General features: G+C 37.1%; 1 protein-coding gene across 3 annotated transcripts in view; it reads left to right on the top strand.

The window, feature by feature from the left end:
* The first annotated feature begins 1,618 nt into the window (after window positions 1-1,618).
* Window positions 1,619-22,462, top strand: part of CRISPLD1 (cysteine rich secretory protein LCCL domain containing 1) — a 39,018-nt gene continuing 18,174 nt past the window's right edge. Inside the window, exons 1-5 of one of the 3 annotated variants that reach the window (XM_082045510.1) lie at window positions 1,619-1,879; window positions 2,875-2,944; window positions 20,411-20,529; window positions 20,657-20,789; window positions 22,101-22,216. In XM_082045510.1, the coding sequence (XP_081901636.1) occupies window positions 22,155-22,216 (62 nt within the window). In that variant the 5' untranslated portion in view covers window positions 1,619-1,879; window positions 2,875-2,944; window positions 20,411-20,529; window positions 20,657-20,789; window positions 22,101-22,154. Of the gene's footprint in view, window positions 1,880-2,874; window positions 3,198-20,410; window positions 20,530-20,656; window positions 20,790-22,100; window positions 22,217-22,462 lie in introns of all 3 variants that reach the window. The other 2 variants (XM_082045509.1, XM_082045508.1) reach the window with 2 other exon arrangements.

Here is a 22,462-nt window from a genome sequence, read left to right as displayed (position 1 = left end):
ATGAGAACCCCATAAATATATTCATTCCTTTAGAATTTTTCAGATTCTTGTATGCAACCATTAATGTAAACCTTTTCTGATGCTTTGTAATGAAATAGTGCTTGTGACTGTACAAAGAATAAATGGCTTTTTATGACACATATTCTTTACTAGGTGCCGATGGTGAAGCTGTGTCTTGATGGTATAAAGTCTACACCTTGGCCCCCAGGGGTCTAAAGAAGGTGCAAGTCCATCTAGTGAGACAAACGGTGAGTATTTAAAAAATGCAAATTTGATGTATAGACTGTATTGAGTTATCTAATTTTTGGTTTCTTTCCCTTCTCTTCAAACTCTTTTTGTTGGCCAGACTATAAGTAAGGCTCATTCTTCCGTACCAAAAATGTCAGATGTTAAAGCATCTGGGTACATAAACCCTGAAAAAAATCGCATCTAGTCTGTGTATCCAGCTGCAAAGTGGCATTTTACCTCACACAATTTTGCTAGAAAAAAAATTTTGTTCCCAATACTTGGGTGCAGAAGTCTACTTCCCAGCATTGCAACAAAAAAATCATAAAGATCAACCAATACTGAGCATAACAATTTCTTACATTGCAGTGCCTAACAAACACAGTACCTATTGCATCTTGTGAGACAGGTTAGTTTCAAAGTCTTTGGGGAAACTATAACTAAAGCTAAGAAAGAGGATACAATAAGAGGCGGTGTGTTACTTGCATGACATTGTTTCTCTTGGGCCCATGAAAACTGGAAGCACTTATAGTGTCAGTCTGAAGCCAGCTGGCTTCTGATGAATGTCAACCTCAGCCTCTCAGTTTCTGAAAAAATGAAAACACAGAAAACCTTTGCAAGCTAGTATAGAAGTCCTGTGAACACTGAAAGCCGATCAATCCTACTGTTAGCTCAATGTACCAAATTATACTAAATAAATGCAACATTGTCCTAATCAGATTGTGTAAAAAAATTCAGGTTAGAAGATTTTGATAGAAATACAATGAAGTATGTATTGGACTCCTAACCTTGTTGGAAAAAGAAAAGAGTAGCTACTAGCTTTTGAATTCTACTTCGCAACAAGAAGTCTCATGTGGCTGGTGTGAATCCACAATGAAATTCCTGTCCTGATACCTCCAGACACATCCACATGTTCTGGACTTCTGTGGAACTCATGTGTGAACACCCAGCGTTTTCTCTTTGCTGTGTGTCAGCGGGAGCAGGCTGGCTTAGCACCCTCTTGCCAGCAACAACGGATGAAGGTGGCTGGGAACGGCCGCTCCTGGACCTTTAAGGGTGATGGCTTTTGCAGGGCCGAGCCCAGCTGGTGGGAGAAGGCTGAGGTCCCGGCCAGGCCAGCGCTTGCTGCCCGCGGGACTCGAGGCAGCGCCCGGGTAGCTGATGCGGGCTCCGCCGCCCGCGGCTGTTCCCGCTCGGGCGAGGACGAGCGGTGCGGGCGCGGGTACCGGTGCGGGCGCGGGTGCGGGCGCGGGTACCGGTGCGGGTGCCGGGGCCGGGCGCGGTGCCTGGAGCGCGGCGCGTCCCGCCCCGCGGGTGCCGGGGAGGGGTGTCCGCGGCACGTCACCGCCGCCCGCGATAAATGCCCGGCGGGGCGGGAGCCGGGAGGAAAAGCTCGAAGTTCCTCGGGGCGGCGGCGGCGACGACGATCCGGAGGCCGGCGGGGGAGGCGGTGGCGCGCTCAGCGGCAGCCCCTGGCCGCGGCTCCGCTGCTGTACACGTCCGCACCCGCCGCGCCGCTCCCACCGCGCCTGTCCGCCGCAGCGAGCGGGGCAAGGCCGTGCCTGCGCCCCCCGGCTCCGACGCGGGTCTGGCGAGGAGGTGGGCGGTGGAACGGAGCTGGCTGCGGAGGGAGGAGGCAGCCGCCGCCGGAGGGGTAAGGGCATTGGTGAGGGGCGCCCGGCGGCTGCCCGCAGCATCCACCCTGCGGCGGGGGTTGGCTGGAGGGAGGCGGCATCCAGGCCCCTGCGGCCGCGGGGCGCTGCGGTGGGAGAGTGGCTCCTCGGGGCCGGCCGCTCGGTGCAGAGCGTGGCCGGGGCTGGGCTGCCGGCTGCGGGCAGCGGCGCTCCGGTGAAAGCCCGATTCTGCCCCCTTCGCCTCTTTTTGTTTCCCTCCCGGGGGCTGGGTCCAGCGCGGTCGGTGTGGCGGGATTCACTCGTTTTCACCCAGGATGAGGGAGTGACCGTGGCTTTCCTACCTGAAGCACTCGGTCATGTAATAGGCAGTGTTGGAATATTGTAGTCTTGGAAGTGGTGCTACTTTTTCTGGGAGTTACCTATGCTTTCCTTTGTTTGGTGAAAAAAAAATATAACTCTATTTTCCCTCATTTTCTTGGTCAACTTGAATACCTTTAGTTTTATTAGATTTTTAAAAATCATAAAACAAAAGCTGTAATCAAAGTCATATTTTGAAATGCATCAAGAGAGAATATTTCATATCAACTTTATTGTGTTTTTCAGTTGGGCAAGTCTTTTAACTTCCTTTTTTTTTTTTTTTTGTTCTTAAATTTCAATACTGGAAGACCTTATCTACAGCCTAATCTTTGTTGGTGTCTGTCTCCTTTTAAGTAGATATGAAAAGCATGCTTTCTGGCATGTGGGCAGTGAAATGTGCGTGCCAGTGTACTATATAACACTACTTGAACAAACTGAAGTTCATAGGGTTGAAGATAGCGATCTTCCCAAAGCAACAGTGTATACTTGTTAGAATTAAAGAAGAAAAAAAGAAAAAAGTAGCTTCCTGATTACTCCCCCTTAAAACAATATTGGCAAACTCCGTATAAACTACAGTTTTACTTTTGTTGTTTAGTAAGTTCATACAGGCCAGTACTCCGACCACCAAATTACATTACTCTCTCTTATGCATTTACAGCCAACAGACCTGGAAGAAAGACTTTGTCTTGGAGCTAACTGTTGAGCATTTTGACATCATTCATCATGAAGTATGTAGTACAGGAATGGCTCAGAGTAACTACCTTGCTATTCATAGCTCAAGCAGTTTCTGCAATGGTTCTTCCCAATACCACGCTCTTAGAAGAACTTTTGGAAAAGTACATGGATGAAGATGGTGAGTGGTGGATCGCCAAGCAGAGAGGGAAAAGGGCTATCACAGACAGTGATATGCAAAGTATCTTGGATCTTCATAATAAATTACGGGGTCAGGTGTATCCACCAGCTTCCAATATGGAATATATGGTAAGGAAAAACTGAAAGCACATGCAGAAAGAAATGTTCGTAGAATAGTTACTGTCACTCAGTTTTAGCTTGCTTTTTTCTCATTTAATGCACTTGTTACTTGTCTTTTTTTTTTTTTTTTTTTTTTTTTTTTTGTACAGGGGTGAACTGTGAGATAAAAATGTGTATTTCTGGATCAAACGTCATATTCTACTGATATTAATGGTTTAATGTCTCACAGCTCTCCTGAATTTAAGTGTCAATTTCTCAGTGTAAGGGACCAATTTCTAAAATTGCAGTACTCAGAATAGTTGATTGTGGCCTAAAAAGTTACCATTTAAGAAGAGTACTGAATATTTCAAAATAACATCGATTCTCTCCCATGCTTCTAGGTCAGATGGAATTTCTGAGCAAAATGAAGCTCCCATAACAAGCAAGTCTTCTATTTAAGTTGGCATGTGCTACTAGACTGGAGTCCTGTATGTTGCTATGTTTAACAGATTAATAATCTAATATATAATTTCTGTTTATATTTTTCTCTTAAGAAGCCTCTGTGTTTGGTTTGTTATTAGTAGTGTATTTTCTTACGTTTTTGAACTTGGATTTTATGCCATACTTCAAGGCTAACTATATCTCTCCTTGCTAATTAGATCAAATCAAGTCTTTAGAGCTTTTAAGTAGCTGAGAGGTCTGACAAGAATAGGCAACTTTTTTCTTCTGTATTCTGATTTCTGCAGAAAAGCTCAAGTCTTTCTTATGTGTCTACACTGTGAGTTATTTGTTTATCTGTCCAGACAGATACCAGAGAAATACCATTACTATGGGTTGAGTTGTTTATACCAAGTATTACACAGGTTTCCTGACGCTTTCCATTGTAAGGTTATGACAGAGGATCAGATTAACACGTTTCAAGATGTAAATATCTTTCCCATCTTGGAGTGATGTCTCTCAGCTTGGAGATCTGATTTAACTGAGCATGTACATATGTGTCCTGGAGAAACCATCCTTGCTTAAACCATCAATAAAGGTAGTTTAACTTAGGTTTACCTATATGAGTGTTACTATATTAGACTAAGAGCCATCAGAGAATTAGGTGTTATGTTCCAGCTCCAAACAAAGGAATGATAATATCTGAAATCCCTTTAACCATTTCAGCTACAATTGTCTGCATATGTCCTTGAACTTTGTTTTCTGTTGTGACTTTTTCAGACCTTGATATAATATAGGTTACCTTTTTGTTCCCAGTAACTCAGGTTGATTTGTTTCTGGAAAACTTAAGAAAAAGCTGTCCAGCTTTTTTGTAAAATGAGAATAGGAAACACAGTATTGTTTTTCTATGTTAGAAGACTGCAAAACTTTCCCCTGAGATTCTACAAAAGGGTAGCTTTGATTTTTGGTTATGTCCTTTTTTTTCCATTCCTAATGCGTTTGCCTGTGTTATATATCTTGGAAAGAAGAATTTGGGTGTACTCATTGGAGTTAGATTTTCGACAGCTATATTCTTCAAATTTTCCTCTTGCACTGCATACACTTTGGCCTAGACTTTGTGTTAGGTCTATATCTGGAACAAGTGACTTTGTTGTTTTTGTTTTTTCTGTGCTCCCCAAGGACCCCTGACCCAGAGTACAAGTAGCACGGAAAAGAGATTACTCATTTTTAATGTCAATGAGATATTCTTATGTGCTGTTATTCAGAGGGGGACAGCAGCTTTCAAGAAAGTGAGGCTTGATTTTGACGTAGTACCCAAGGGAACTGGGTATTGGTATGGGCAAGAGTTTGAGATTTGTGAATGTAAGGGGTCTGTGTAAAGGATCTGGTCAAAGGGATGGGCACAGTTTTCAGGGACAGGGACCCATGAGAAGGGCATGGAGAGAGGCTGAGAGTCTAGTCGAGGAGCTGTTGAGGAATCAGTGGTATGGAGGCAAAGATCATTTGATGAAAAGATGTGGTTAGGGGAAGAGCTGGGACTCTCTGGGTGGAGAAAAATGGGGAGCAGGAGTTTATGGAAGGAGGTTAAGAGCACATAAATTTGTTAAGAGGATAAGCCTGGGAGTCAGTGGGAATGGAGACTGTATGTGGAGTAAGCAGGTGGGGGTCACTACTAGGAAGTGAGAGAAGATGGTTTAAGAGGCAGTGAGAGCCCTCCGCTGCTTGAACAGAGGGAGGAAATAGTGGAATTTCTGGTCATTTGCACATATGTTTTTATGATACGGTTTGTGATTGTGTAATTTGCCACCTTCTTTTCTATATGAGGTGTCATAAAGGGCTGGTTTATTGTTTAATAAGAGCAAAACTTTAGTACAAAATTGTAAATGTGGCTTAGAACCACAGATTGAAAAGCAAAGAAGGGGTAACAAATGCTAATTCATTAAGGAAGCATTATTTTTTTGTGCAAAGGCATGTCTTTGGAAAAACTAATATCTGGTCATTGTCACAGTGTATATATGCAAGAAATAATGCAGACAAACTCCATTCTGTCATTTTATAATTTTCTGGCAGATATTAAAATAGTATAATTATTAGTGCCAGTTTTTTTTTTTCCATAATTGAAACAAATGCCTGTTTTGACACTTAATAGTTACTTTATTTTTCTAGATGTATATATAGGATGGACAAGTACCACTTTTTGAGATAAAGAAATAAGCACTCTTAGATGTGGTTTTCCAAGACTCTGTGACCTCTGGATCGGTTTCCTGAATGACAGAAAGTTCAAACATCCAAGCATTGACAGAATTAAAACTATATTTGGCTATTTTTTTTGTAAAATAAATGGAGATGTTTAATGAAAAAAAAAAAGTTCCATCAGACAGACTCACACCCCTAAAAACAAGTCCTTGCCATGTGATATATTAGGTCTTACCAAAGGTGAGTTCCAGTGCTCCAGAACAGGAAAACCATCCTTCTAAATGTTTGCCTGATGTTTAGCAAGCTAGATAAGTACAGCTGCAATACTTTTATCTACTTTTGGGGTGCTTTATTACTATAGACATGCTGGCAAAAAAAAAAAATCTGTTATGGACACAGTCATGTCACAGTAGGTTCTGCTTGTGGAAGTGAAGTTTTATATCTTACTGAATCTGAACAGAAGTGATCAAGGTCCAGGTTCCTCACCGATGCAGCTCTCTCTCTAGAAGTCTGCCATATAGTCGAGAAGTTTTAAAATCCCAGGAGTGCTTGGAGCTGGGGAAAAGAGGTGTGGTTTGGGGTTTTTTCTTGTGGTGGTTGTTGTTGCTGTTTTTTCTCTCTTCTCTAGTCTAAGTCATGAAACTGACTCCCCTGCATGGTGAATCAGATACGTACCAGTGCTGATAAAAGGGGGTGGGAATGCATAGCTAAGGAATGGGAGGGATGAAGAACCACACTTTGGGTAGGAGCTATTGGTTATATGCCTCACTTTCGAAGTCCAGCCTTACCTTTGAAAGAACCACAAGGCTAATGCAGCATTCTGGTTTAAGTTGTGCAGAGGAGAAAATTTTTGAGGATGGTCTCCAGCATGTAAGATCTTGGTTCTATTCAAAAAAACAGAACAAACAAAAAACAATGCCCCCCCCCCCCCAAAACAAAACAAAACAAAACACAAACCAACAACAAGCTGAATTACTGATTTTTCTGTACAGCTGACCACTCTCCCCTTATGCCTTGAAAAAGAATAATAGTGAGCTGTCGCAGTTACGAGCTGCAGTAACATTCACAGTAGATATGTCTAATGAACAGAATGTTCTCATGGTTGTCTGGCTGAACTTACTAGATGAAAAGTTCATCTTCCCAAGTACTGTGGCTCTGGTGGTGAGCGATGATGGGTTCCTAGGGTAGGAGGATAAGAATAGAGCATGTGAACAGAGAAACCTCTGCAATGAAACCTCCTAAATCTGTCACTGTACTTTTTGTGTTCAGCAGTCCCAGATGGGATTTTCTTTTATGAATCTGAAAGGTTTTGAGTCCATTGGTATTCTTTGAATCCATTGCATCAAGCTGCAGAGGTCTATAAATTTAATTATACATGAAAATATATGAATATATGAAAAAGTACTTTAAAAAAAAAATTACTCAGTGGTCACGTTGTTTTCAGCTAAAGAGCCCTATTCCTCTTACTTGAAAACTGCTCTATGTGAAAAGATACTCCATTTTGTTTTCCTTCTCTATCTGCTTCTTTACTGTTTTCCTTTTAAGTCAGAGAAAACAAATCAAACTGTTGATAGTTATGGCTTCCTAATAGTGTTTTACATTCTTTTGCTTTTTGACTGTGGCTAATCTGGAACTGACATTTTCATAGAGCTGCTCACAATGGCTCCAGGACCTTTGCAATGTGCTAAGAGGTCATTTAGTACACTGCTGTATATGTTTATTTGGCTGTAATCTCCAGTAATGTCCTCATTATTTTGCATGTGTTGACAATGAATGACAGCTACTATATTGTTTTCCAATTACTTAGAATTAGTGAGTCTTCTATTTCTATCTTTTATTTTCTTATCTTACTTTTAACTACCTTAAGTAGTTAATACTATCTTGCACTCTCTTTTCTTGGGCTGTTGTGAAGGAAGTATACAGCAGAAGACCATGGACACGTCTTTTAGGAAATTTGAAAAATTATTTATTATTCTTAAATCTGTTTCCTGTCTTTTACCACATTTTTATTTCTCTCATGCTAGGTTTCTTTTTTTTTTAAAATAACTTAGTGAGGAACAATTTAGAAAACCATCTTGTTGACACCTTCAGAGAAGTCTAATATATTTGGGAGGAATTCATATTATCTATATATTTAATACGTTTCTTAACTTGTCCTATGAAATAATCTCTATGGAAGTCAGTTTCTAGCCTGCAGTTTCTCAGCATCTACTGGAAACTTTTTAAAATATTAACATCCATGTGCTGTTTTTTCGTTACTGTGGCAATGTATCTTAAGTCCGATATGGATCATCCGGTTTCCCTTCTCTCCCTTTCTCTGTATGGAAGGATTCTGGCATGAGAACTTGCATGAGCTCCTCTGTAGGCAACAGCAATCCAACAGATTCAGTTAACTCCTCTGCACTGGCCTTATATGACCTTATGACTGCATGTTAGCTCATTCTTTCCTAGATCTCTTCCTTCAAGGCTGAGAGAGTTGTTGAATTGTCAACATTATGGCTTCTACGGAAAAAAAAGAAAGAAAAAGAAAAAAAAAGAAAAAATGTTTCTTGAGGTTATAATGAACTGTTTGTTGTGAAAACATATGGCAGATGCATACTGTATGTATGCTCATCCTGCCATGTGCTGTACACAATTGTTTCCTAGTGAAGAAAGCAGTAAGGAACATTTTCTTTTTAGTGTGCACAAGAACTTAACAGCACTAGAAAGAGAGCAGAGAGTGATGATGTTTCCCGGCTGCCCTTTCAAAGCACCATAACAATGCTTATCAGACTGTCGTATAAAATATCAGGCTTTTGACGTTTCCCATCCTAGGTCATTAACACCAGCGTGGCCTTCACACCATGTATGTGTTTGAGGGACATCTGTATGTAAGAGATATCTGAGCTAGTACTGAAAACTGAAGCCAAGTGCTGCTGGCTGTAGTCTATCTGATCTGAGCAGGGTGCTCTCCTGACTCTTGTGTCCCTGCCTATTCCTCTGTTGTCCTGGAGCCATCTGTGCCTGCGCAACCTCCCTGGGCAAACGCCTGGCCTTTAAGACAGAAGTGGGAACCATCATGCTTTGTCATACACTTGCCAATATGTGTAATCATTTTGGAATAAGGAAAGCGATACATTCTTCCTGTGGTTAAAATCGTTATTTGGTGGATTGACTTTAGACACCCTTATGCGTTCTACTGCCATCAATCCCACCCCTAAATGAGTATCATACAAGAGGCTGTGGCCAAATCAAGAAATCAGTATATGTGTCTGCTGTTCAGACTAGATTGATGTGGAAGGTCTTATCTTATTCAGTTAGAAGGGGTTTTATCGAATCATTAATAAATTCTTACTAGATTGTAAAGTGTCAATAAAGCTCAAAATACTTGTTTTAGGTACCTTAACCTTGCAACTTCCTAACCTCTTTATCTTTTAACATACTTCTTCTTTCTAAGCATTATTTGTGGATCATGGACTGAATTTGCAAATTTTTTTCCTGATAATTTCTTTGGTAACATTGCACCTTAATAACTCTGAACATATTAATGAAAACTGAGGGTTTTTTCATGCTGATCATGGTCAACACTTTTAAAATAGTCATTATTATTTAGACAATAGAAGTTGTTAGTTCCTTTATATTCCCAAGAGCTGTACTCTGCAAACTGAGAGGACTCACCAAGAATAAAATTTACAGAAGCAATTTTGACTAATGAATTTATAATGCATTCATTTTAAATGATTCTTTTAGTATTCATTCTTTGATTTCATTTGTATTTTCCCAAACAAATGAATAAGTCACACAGCTCATGTGAGATCCTCTTTCCACGCATGTGCCTTTGCTGTACTGAAAAGTGTTTAGGTTCCCAGCTAGGTAGACAGCAATGCATTTCGGCCTGGTATTTCTTAACATCTAGCCACACACTGCACTTTATAATTACTTGAATTGCAGAACATCTGTGTCCTCTAGGGCAAGGAAGCCTTTAGTTATTAATTATTTTCAGTTGTCATTTGACCAGATCCTGCTGATACACGCTAGGGATGTCATTGAAAAACCCATGCCTTGCTTCTATGAAGTTTTATTTTGCAAACCTTCTGAAGAAGGTACAATCTTCTAGAGGTCCTTTTTAAAAAGTTCAGATTAGAATAATTTATTTGGTGCAGCTGCATGGTTCTTAGGAACAATTATGGATGTGTATCTGGCAGCAGTATTGGATCCATATTATATTCACAAGGAAAAAAAAAAATATATTGATTCTTACTCTATGTTGGTATAACACCTCTGAAGGTCCTAGCTTGAAAACCTTGATAGAGATGTGTTGAAAGTGTCGATACCATATAGTTCCTTTCAAAACTATGACTGACTTCTGACTTCTGTGGGGCCTTATATTTTGGGAGGCTTGAAGATTTGCCCCTCCATTTCAATAACTTCATGAAGGCTTCAGAAGAAGAAACTTAAGAATGACTGACAATATTTCTCAATTAGATTTTTCTTAATTTTTCCTCAGGCAAATTCCTGCTGTATTTAAGCACAGATGATTGGACTTTGGATCATATGAACCCACTAGCAGATAGAGCTCTTGCATGGATAATAGTAAAACATTGTTCATGTCATCATAGTGACTGAATAGGGATTGAAATAAATTTTTGGCTATTTTGTGAATACTTTTAGATCCTATGATCTGCATAAGTCTGGATGTAGCAGTTTCTCTCTCTCTGTATCTGCCAGCTCCAATAGAGATTTTTTGTCTGTAGTGTACATAAAAGAATTGAAACAGCATTAGGAAACATAAAGGAAGGCCTTGTAGTGGACTTACACATTTTGGTGATTTTTTTTTTTTTTCTGTGCTGAATAGAACTTCCCTTTTAAATTTTCTAGACCTTTCTGACAAAACATTTTCATGTCGCTGTGTAGTGTGTCTTGTCCATTTTGCCAAAGCTCTTCAGGGACACTTGGTTAAAAACAATTCCCATTCATTTCAAGTAGAGGACTTCAGTTTGTGGAACCCCGTAAGTGGCTGGAGAGCACTTTGGTTGCCAAGAACAGAGCAGCTCTTTTCAGAGTGAACCTGCCTCCTTCCTTCTGGTTTTCCACTTTTCTGCTTCACTTCAAAGGTTGGTGGAAGTGCTTCAACTCCTTTGCGTGTGCTCAAAAGCTACTGACACTGCATCAAAGAACACAGTGACGTTGACTTATCCTCTTATTCTCTCTGGCAGTTTTAGCAAAGGATTGTGCAATGTGAAGTGGCCAAGAAAGCAAGTGGATAAGTCCACATTATGACTTTTATTGATGTAATGCCAACAACAACTAAGCAACTCCAAGTAAAGAAACTGAAAGAGGAAAGTAGCAGAAAGGCTCACTGTCTCAAAGTTTAAGGGAGCCTTCCCAAATAAAATAATTAACAACACAGGACAGACACTGTTCATCTTTTATTTTTGCTGCCAAGAGAACTTCTTCATCCCCAATATCAAAAATATTATTAAAAATTGATCAGTAGCAGAGAATCAGAGCTTAAATACAAAATACAAGCTGAACACGGAAAGAATCAATGAGATTTATAAGAGTAACTCCATGCAGCCTGCCATCTTCATGATATCTGCCTGGGAATCTTCTTCAAGTTAAGATTTTTTTTAAGTGAAGAAAAAAAATTCTTAACATAATTTCATTGAGTGCTAGATATGAATATATCTTGTTATCTATAAATAGGGTCCTCAGGCTTAGATTTGGTGTAAGTAGAGTGACTACCATAGTTAGAAAGCATGATTCATTAAGATCATCTTCTGCCCATATGGAGAAGGACAATTTTTACTTTGTTATGAAGGAAGATAACAGTTTCTTAAAATCATGCTATTTCACTCATTAAATCCAGAATTTTGGCTGCCTCTTACATGTCACAATATATTTGTCCTGAATTCCCTGTTGGACCTCCAAATGGTCAGGTACTTCTTTAATACGTTTTCCAACTCTCTTTTTTTAGATCTTTTATAAACATATTTCTAACAGTAGTGCCAACTCACATATGATCAATGGGTGCTCTCTCGCAGTAAGTTCAGTTCACTTATGTGAAATCACAGTGGTCGTCTTTTAAAAGCAAACATTTACTGTGACATATATTTGAGATACTGCAGCTAATTCCTTTTTAAATTCCGGGAAATTCTGCAGCATCTGAAACTCTGCTGTATGCAAGCCATCAGTTACAGATAGTTTATCGTGGTAATTGCCACAAGGATTTGAGTTAAGGACTCATGCTCTGGTCAATTTGTAATTAGCTATAAATATTTATTAATACTATTTGTAGTGAATGTGTGTAATTCATACTTTGACAATGGATAAAATGAAGAAATCAAGATCAGCTCTCACATCACTGTTGCTTATCTTCCGTTCATGTCAGAATATAAAAGTGAATAGATGATTTTTAGTCATGTTCTAATAGTAAGTCTTTATGCACTGCTTTTAAAAAGTAGCAAAGTAAATGTACTGTTTCAGGACACCTTGGAAAGCTGAATATTCCAGCAAGGTTTTTTTAACATGCTGAGAGTACACACAGAATTAAATGTGATTAGTCATGTCTGCTGGTTCCTATTCCTGGTTTTACTTTTTGAACACAAAAAGCTCAAACACATGAAACTGTAATAGGGAGATACTTCTAAATATTGGTGAAATTTACTCAGTGTTCGGGAACAATATTTTTGGCCTCGTACTGCTTTCCTGTTTCCCGGTAAAAGCCACAGTTTTCCTGCTTTTTACTCTTTTCCAAAAGAGCAGCTGAAACCTCAAGCTCTATTCAGGGATCTCTGCCCAGTTTAAAGCTCTATAAACTCTTGTCTACCACATGGTAGCATGTGAGGTCCTTACCATTTCATTTCTAGGCAGGCAGTTGTTCTCCAATAGAAAATGGATAACTAACTTTCTTGGTATTGGAAAGTTGAACAACTTTAGCTATCCTCTTTTTTTGTGCTTAAAGGCTACATCAGTAGTAGTTAGTATGGTTGGCTTTGTATTTTCAAGGAGAGTTGTCTGGTGTTTCAGTACTCCTGAGTTTTTGTGGTCACTCTGCTGTATTCCATAAGGGACCTTGGGCTAGTATGGAGGCCACAGTTTTTTCAAACTCAAATGACTGAAGGTAAGCATCTGAGCCATGTCCAAGTTACTGACTTTTCAGATGTGCTAATTATCATTACTTTCCCTGGATGTCCTTCAGCAGCTTTGGTACAGATGAAAATGCCTCATCCATGTGTAACTGAAAGCCAAGCTGATGAAAACTGCTAACGTCTGTTCATCAAGAAGACAGCGTGTCAAACCAATCTATTTTAGCATAGTGTATCAGAGAGAAGTAATAGGTGTCATATTTTTGACTCAGGAGAGTTTTTGATTTTCTCCACCCTGACATTTTTGCAAGTGAAAATTTACAGAAACTCCTTGTTAAACTGTCAGGAGATTGAAGATGTTGATGCTGTTGGAGTTCATCCCTTTTTGGTTAAGCACTTAGGTTATGACTAGTGTGAGCAAAGAATACACTTGAAAACTTCAGAATACATTAACAGGGACACAAGTTAAGCTTGTTTTAGAGAACACGATAAAAATTAGAAGAACTTGACAAGTGGAAGTAGTGGCCTGGAATCAACATGAGGAAATTTAACTGCAAGATATGGAATAAGGAAGAAATCAAACAGGTAAAATACAAATAACAAAATGTAGAGGTAACACTCCAATAAAATGATGCAGGAGTTGCACTGAGTTAAAAAACACTGTGAGGCAGCAATCTTTGAAAGGAGACTTCTCAGTGCGAAACTGATGAGACCTTGTCTGACATGCAATGTCCAGTTTTATTCATTTTTTTAGTAAATGGTCTTGCCATTCTAGAGAGAATTAATAAGATTAATGGGATTGATTATAAACACAGAATATGTGATTTATGAGGAAGGTTGAAGGAATGAAGCATCTGAATTTGTTTAATCTGGGAAATAACTGTTACAAGAGAGTGATTTGTTTTTTCTTGGCAATAAAATATTAGCTAGCATTGCAGAGCATACTAAGGAAATCCTCTTTACTCTTACAGTCATAGAACTCCAGAAGAAAATGACAGTAAATATTATTCTGAAACTACTGTTATTAGTTTTAATTTTAAAAATGTAGATAATACACTTATATTTAATTCTGGCTCAGTGGAAGAGGCTATATAGACTACAGTCAAGATTAGTCTCTCTCAGCCATTTTCAGCTTTAGCTTTCTGTGATTTTCTGCTGGTACCATGCAGTGCATTTCTAGTTCTTAACTGTATTTCTGACTTATTTGTTCATGGCATTTCTCATTCTATGTTTCATCTTTCCTTTTTTTTTTTTTTTTTTTTTTCCTTCCCAGTGTTTTTAGTGTTAAAGAATACAGTGGATTCTATTAAAAAGTAAATAAATACCCATACTGTACTGTGGTATTTACTTTACCACTCTCTCCCTATATTTAGAATGTATACAGCAATGAGGTATTTATACTATGCCATGGTAAATGTTTGCTTTCAGTGATGCCCACTGTACTTACTTTTCCATCTTTACTGAGCTTAAATTTTAGCTCATTTTTTCTTTCCATATAGTCCCATCCCATGTGATTTTTTTCTGCCTTCCTATATATATGAAAATCTCTCCAATTAAAATGTTATCATTGTATTTTTTGTATTTTACTGGAAGACATTTTTTTTGTGCTACTGGTCTTGCCAGTTCTGTCGCAATACTAGTTCGTATAATTGATAGACACTTACACAGGTCTGCCTTGGGTGACAATGTGCTCTTTTGATTCAACATTCAGAAAACACAAATGGTGGGATTCAACTCACTAAGCTTTTGATGTCTGTGGTGTAGATGTCTGCATTTGAGCCAGTCTCCTTTACAACTAGTAGTGAAAAATGAGAACTTCCAACACACAGTTTATCTCAATTAAAAGTAGGTAGCTAAAATTATCTCCCTCTATAGATACCTCTTTGTTTATGTAACTGCAAAGGTAATTTAGGTAATTAGCTCAGATGTAGGTATCTGCCTGGAGGCTGTTCAAATTTGTGGGAGGTCGATCCCACCCCATGTGATTAGTTTGACTATTGATGAATTTTGATTTAAGCTGTGGTATCCTCGCTGAAACATCAGCTCCTCCATAGGCAGAACATTGGTTTCAGTCTGTATGTTACCTGAACCCTGTATTGACAGAGGTTAAATACCACAATGTGTAGTCCAGTCTGTAAAGTTAAACTGTTGTTAGTAGTGGTTTATTTTAATGTGATATGTTGCAAACCAGAAGGATTCAGAAGTTCCATATTGTATGCAACATCCCTGATGCAAAACTTGTAACCTTCTGAGATAGAACAAGAGTTGGCAGCCGGAGTCAGCAACTGCTACTACCATTCAGTTTCATCTGCCACCTGGGTTTTATCCTCAGCTAGTCTATCATATGGGGAACATTTGTGAAACACTGACAGTGCCATTCCTATGTGAATGTCTTTGGTGCACTAGATTTTAACAACATACTGATGAAGGCAATGCCAGCGTTAGCAAGTGTTTTGGTGCGATAGAAGCCGATTTGTAGAGCAAAAGAATTGGTGCTGAGGACCTGACATTCATGGTGTCTACATTTCAGGAGTCTTTATTTTGAACTAGGTCTAATCTATGTGAATTGAATACCCACTAACAACTGCAAAGTGTTAGACGCACTCTTGGAGCACAACTCCTGGCATTTTATCTTGAAAGGATCCAGTTTGTTCTCTGAGAGTGCTATGTGATCCACAGTAAGTGGGAGTGATCAGGAGTTTCATTTCTAACCCACACTTCTGATCTAAATTTAGAAAAAAAGAAAACAACCCTAATCCACTTTGACTTCAGTTGTGGTGGTACTGAAATAATAATAATATAATATAATATAATATAATATAATATAATATAATATAATATAATATAATATAATATAATATAATATAATATAATATAATATAATATAATATAATATAATATAATATAATATAATATAATATAATATAATATAATATAATATAATATAATATAATATAATATAATATAATATAATATAATATAATATAATATAATATAATATAATATAATATAATATAATATAATATAATATAATATAATATAATATAATATAATATAATATAATATAATATAATATAATATCACTATTTTCTAGTCTGTATCTGATGTTTCATCTCTTGGAAATTTTTCTTAGATTTTTGTTCACAACTGCTTTAAGGATGGACTAAATAATTAAAACAAATCCCTAATTATTTCTGTATTGGTTTGAAGTTCTTCATTACGTACATTTCTCTGAATTGACGTTTTTACGTGTTTTTGGAAACTGTTCCTTATGTATTTGCTTTCCTGCCTGTAATTTTTTTTTCTTCACTGCTTTAAGGAGGAAGGGAACACTAGGAGAACAAAAGCCTTTTGAATTTTATGAAATGAAACATGAAAATATATGTTTCATGTCCTTTCTTTGTGCATGGAGGTGCTTTTATTGTTTGAAGCCAAAAGTTTGCCATCATGTAAGTGAAACAAGGGAATGTTATTAAAAGCACAAGAATAAAACTCCTGTTCCAGTAAAGAGATAAGTGTTATATACTTCTACAGATTATTTTACGTTTGTTTCATTTAGCCTGCCATGTGAGCAAACACAGAACAAATATGATAAAGTGCATTCTGTTTAGAGCTAATCTGGCTGGATTAGCATGAAAATACTTTATTATTAACAGTCTTTTAATCCTTAGAATTAACATACACAGTTTTTCTTCATATGACTTCAATCAGAGTAATTAATTTAGGAAGGAAATTTGGATCTCTCATTTTAACTACTGGAAGAGAAGGACAAAAATCAAGGTAGCATCACTAAGATAAAGCAACATCTTCCTGTTCTTGATCCAGTCTGAAGCAATGATTAGGCATGTTTCTAAAGCAATAGAAAACCTTGTTTAAATTCCAACTGTGTAACTGTAGAATCAGCCTTTAAAAATATCTTTAAGCTAATTTACCCTGTGTTATCCGTGATAGGGGATTGCAGTCTGTCAGATTTCTTTTACAATTTTTTCATTTGTTTTCAGAAATTCTGTACCTGTTCATGATGTTTTAAACACTTGTATAAAATTTTTACATCACTGAAGTAGTTAGATATAAATTTAATCTGAGATTAGGATATCAGTTTCCCCTTTTTAGTAAAAATCATTAGAGCATTCCTGGAGATTGAGAAAAACTTTTTCATTTCTACATTGATTTGGAGTTGTGTTGTAGGGACTGGAGACCCAAGTAACTGTGACTTCTGCTCTCTTCTGTGGTGTGTGGTGGGTTTTGTTTGTTTGGGGTTTTTTTTGGTTTGTTTGCTTGTTTTGTTTTGTTTTGTTTTTCCTTTTTTTTTCTTTTTTTTTTTCTTTTTTTTTATGGCTTTAGGAGATTATTTGTGTTGTATTCTTTTTTTTTTTTTTTTTTTCTTTTTAAAGTCTCTGGGAATCAAGAAAGTGATTTGGATCTCTAGGAAATTCTTCAGAACTGGGACAATGGGTCATTTCTTCCAGAATATTTCATAAATTCAGTGTAACTTAGGAGAAGTTTTATATTAATTCCAATTTCTTTTACAGACACTTTAAGAAGTGGTGGCATTGATCAGAAAATGAGACAGTTGGATGGTGAATACTGCAATTAGAGAGATTTTTTACTATATACAGTTTAAACTTGACAGATTTTTTACATCTGAATATGTTATGATTTTGAGATTTACTCCATCATACCCCCCAAAAATAATTAAATAATTAAAATGAAGAAGAAATTAAACTATATCTTGATAATCTGCTTGGTGTACCTCCATGCTGTGGACTGCAATATGGCACTGAGATACCTGAAATAGCTTTGAAACTACTGACTCCATTAACAATAATAATCATTATGTATTTGAGTGCATTTGAACTCAAACATAGTCTTGATGAAGAAAAAGCAATGTTGAGTTGTACTGTAGGTCAATATTTCTTCATGACCACCTTCTCATCCAAAGAAACCCCTGAATCAAACAAAACATTGTCTGGCAGGATAATAGGCAGCATTTTCTGGCAATAAACTGTGGTAGCTATATGTGCATGATGTCCATACCAGGTTGTTTTTATATTTGGCTTTAAAAATAAGGGATTTAGGTGTTAAAGGTGCAGAAACAAATTCTTCTATGGCATAAACAGAGAATTTCCTGACCAGCTGACCATTCTGGAGTGAATTAATTATATGGTGCATGCACCAGGAGAAAAGTAAGATGTGTGACATAATTTGCTGCAAACCCAAAATGTATATGCAGGTTTTATGACACCTGATTCACTCCAGACATCTCATAACATTTTGAAGTTGGGACTATCTGTTGATTGATCAGCCTACTGTGTGTTTTGGTTAGGAAGTGTAATTGGCTGAATACAATCCTTACACAGCAGCAACTATTTACTGTCAGATTTCTGATTATTTTTATAACAAAACTTTTAATTCACTACTTTTTGTCAAAATTTTGGTGATTAAACTTAAATCAAAATTAATGAGTGTATGACATGTACACTGTGGAATTTCACAGCATAAATACTATTGTTGACTACCTGGCTCTGATTTTCCAGAAAGTCATTATTTCAGTTAAAACAGCTGCATAAAATATTTTGAAACTTGCATGGAGAACCCCCTCCCCCCCTAACGGTACAATTCCTTTGTCTGTGACTGCTGTTTTCAGAGCTGAACATGCGGAGGGATGGTTTACAAGAGAATATATTGTGGCATTTGTTTGAAGATGTTAGTCTCGTGATTCTGCTGTAGAATGATGAAGCAATGGTACTACAGTTTGTAAGAAAAAAATATGTATAGGGGAGAAGTGTGTTAATCCTTGTGTTTTTTACAATGGGTACAGCATGAAGAAGAACTATTTATGGTGGTGTGACAAGGAAATGGAAGAAGAAATGATTTATACATATATGATTTATAGAAACCGTCACATAACTTTCTAATTTAAGATTGGAATGTTTTTTATGAAGATTAAAGAATGGTGTGGCTTGTGATGTTGAAATATAGGTGCAATAGGGTGAATAGTAAATTCTTACTGTTTCCTAAAGTCACTGGGTTTTGTATCCATACGTGGGTTAAAAGCTTTATTCTGTCGTTATTATACCATTTGAGTAATTCTGTCAAAATAAATGTTGCATTTTGGGAGTCAGAAGGTACCATGTAAATTCTTACTTGCTGATAATAATAGCAGACACAATGGAATTCAGTACATTTGAGGCTTTTGAAGAAGAGAACCAAGAACAGATATTAAAGGATTAAACTGGGTGATGTTAAAGTCTTTACATAGTCATGGTCTTGCATAACCAGGGACACATTTGATTTTAATGAGTTATCTGACACAAATAAGGTGAACACTGAATGTCAAAATCAACAGAAAAAAAAATCTAGCATGTGGAATTTATCTGTTATATTTCTGTATTGTTTGGCTATGTTAAGGGGTTTTTTATGTTTAATCTGTGCCAATAAAAAGTAGACAGTCTCTCAAGTGACTGCATGGAAATTTGGGTTTGGAAATACTGAATCACTGTTATTTAGATAACAGTCTCACTCTAAGAAACTTAGTCTGAACTTATGATGAAATAATTGAGCTTCTATCAAGAAATCTAGTTCCTTCCTGGAAGTATTTCAGTTTCCTACCCTGAGCGTTGGTATCAGAGAGTCAGATATCTAGAAACTATTTCTGCAACTATCAGGAGATTTAAGAAGTCAAGCAGCAGTATGGATACTTTGCACAAGAGGGACCACTTTGAGCAAAACCCAGCTTAATGCAGTAAAACCTATGCATACAGAGTATGGTATAGTTTCTTTCTAGAAGTTTAGGTTTCAGTATGCTTTTGAAAGAAAGAAACTTGCATTTGCCTTTCAGCTACAAACCTGTTCTTCCATGTACCTTAAAGAATAAAACCCAAAGATATAAAATTGTGATATAAAACAATTAATAAACTTTAACATGTCCTAAGCATGCCTCTTAATAACATGACTGCCTCCATTTTTACCCACTTAGCTGTAAAAGTAATGAATGACAGCCTTACTCCAGTTTCTTATTTTGTGTTTGCACTGTGTCTTATTTCAACAAAAGCTGATTATAGAAAAGGAAGAGAAAATAATTTTCATTTCAAATAAACTTATTAATTTAGAGGAAATAAAGCCTTATGTCAAAAGTGGCTTGGATAATATCCTTTTGGCTAGGAAAATGCCTGTTACTAAAAAGAAATCTTCCAAGACAGAAAATGCACTTAATTTAGCTTGGAAAGTTGAACTAAGCCTTTCAGTTTCATATTTGTCTTTTATTCACTGCAGCATGGCTGCACATGCTTTCTAAAGGGAATTCATTGGTGAAAACTTTTTTTTTCATGTAACACAAATATGGGGCATACATTTGTCAAGTCTCACTTTTTTCTTCAGTCTTCTGTCTTGGTAACAGAAGCTTTAAAAATGGACGGTCTTTTTCTGTTTCTTTGGGGTTTTTGTTGGTTTTATTTGTTTTCTTGTTTGTTTGTGGGGTTTTTTGATACTATGGGCTACCCACTGAGTGTTTCTAAGATGTCCTTTTCTTTCAAATTGCAGACATGGGACACAGAACTGGAGAGATCTGCAGAGTCGTGGGCTGAAACCTGTCTATGGGAGCATGGCCCTGCAAGTCTTCTTCCATCAATTGGACAGAATTTGGGGGCACACTGGGGAAGGTAGTTAAAGATGTTTTCAACTATGCATGATTTATTGTTTTTAATAAAATGTTATTGTTACTTAAAGAAAGAATGACAGAAGCTACAACTTTTTAATGATCTAATAGACTACTACTGGCTTTCATAGGTACAGACCTCCCACATTTCATGTGCAAGCCTGGTATGATGAAGTGAGAGATTTCACGTATCCCCATCCTCATGAATGCAACCCATACTGTCCTTACAAATGCTCTGGTCCTGTTTGTACACATTACACACAGGTATGTAGGTGGGTTTGGTTTTTGTCAGCTATGGAAAACACCAGTCAAAGCCTCTGGTTAGGTTGCTGTGTGGCATGTAGAACATATTAGTCTTGCAGTATATACCATAGCACTAAAGTACAAAAAGGTCTTGTTATTAGACTCCATGGTAAGAAGCAGTCGGTAGTGGTGACATAGAGTAGGTTTTTCATACAAATCTTTACATTTCATCCTCACAAATATAACTTCCTTAACAAGATTAAGGAAAAAGCACACAAACTTCAGTATTGAGTGTTACTGCTCAGTGCACTTTGCATCATCTAGTCTTTGTGCTGGTATGCTGGTCGTCCTTTCTGTAATATACTAAAGAAACAGTACATTATAAAAAAAAAAAAAAAAAAAAAAAAGAAGTTTTTATAGGTGAATTCCTGAGATCAAACAACAGTTTTTAACATGTTGCTTTACCTTTTGCAATATTTCGAAATTGCATAAGAACTAGCTTATTTGCTACTTCTGAAATCTGTGTATCTAGCCAGAATTTTTCCAGAGGAGAGCCAGTCAATTTTTACAGTGAGTGATAAATATGTGATCCTCAGATTATACAAAAATTCATGTAAAATATTCAATATCATACTAGAAAACTTGAAAGTGATTGATTTTTAAGCATTTCTTTTGTTTTTTTACTAGCACAATTTACAATTTTATCAAATTTTAACACAGAATTACCTCCATATTCTTATTTGCCATTTCTGTAAAAATGCCTATATTTACACTTATCTATTGCATGTGAGATCTGCAATACATATAGATAGTTCTTTGTGGTACAAATTCTTCACAGGACCTGTCTCTTTCAACTCCTTAATTCTACTGGAACTGTAGAGTTGGATTACCTTGAATTAATGAATAGCACCTGTCATATTTGTCTAATTTGAATGTGCCAGCCTTTGTAGTTCAAATTATGTTGAGATCTGCAATGAAAATTGTTTCAACAGATGAATAAAGCAGAACAGACACCTTAGACTGCAATGACATGGAAACGTATTTATTAAAATCCATTACTTGCGTCTTTTTGGTGTGTGGGCTTTTTTGTGAATAGTTTTATCATTTATGTTTCCTCCTTTCACTGCTGACAAATATCTGTTCTCACAGTCTAACCAATCCAAACCCCTCTGGGTCCTTAGATTGTGCTGAGAACTCCAGGGTGCAGGAACTTAACTGTGGAATATAATATCACTTTTGTGGTTTGAGTTTTATAAGTTGAAGTTTGGAGACAGTTTTGATTTTATATTAATCAGCTTTGGTTTTCACACCTTTCTCTTTCCTTTTCTTTAGGTTGTTTGGGCTACAAGTAGCAGAATCGGTTGTGCAATTAATTTGTGTCATAACATGAACATCTGGGGACAGATTTGGCCAAAAGCAGTCTATCTTGTATGCAATTATTCTCCTAAGTAAGTAGACTGACACCCAAAAATATCTTGAGGGGGCAAAATATTTTATAATAATCCAGAAAATAAAATGAAAGGAAATCAGTCTGAGGTTTCTATTTTTTTTGTACTGTTACAAAGTAGAGCATTGTTCCCAAGGCAGCCTTTGGCTGCACAAATACTCTTGTGATTTTCTAGTGCTTCAGTTTTCTGGCCTGTGTTTTAGCATACAACATCAGAGATCTTTCTTGTGGTGTGATATTTATCTGA

The sequence above is a fragment of the Streptopelia decaocto genome (assembly GCF_964273445.1).
Source record: "Streptopelia decaocto genome assembly, chromosome: 2".
NCBI classification, from domain to species: domain Eukaryota; kingdom Metazoa; phylum Chordata; class Aves; order Columbiformes; family Columbidae; genus Streptopelia; species Streptopelia decaocto.
Note: the sequence above shows the minus strand (reverse complement) of the source record. Positions and strands in the feature narration are given on the sequence as shown.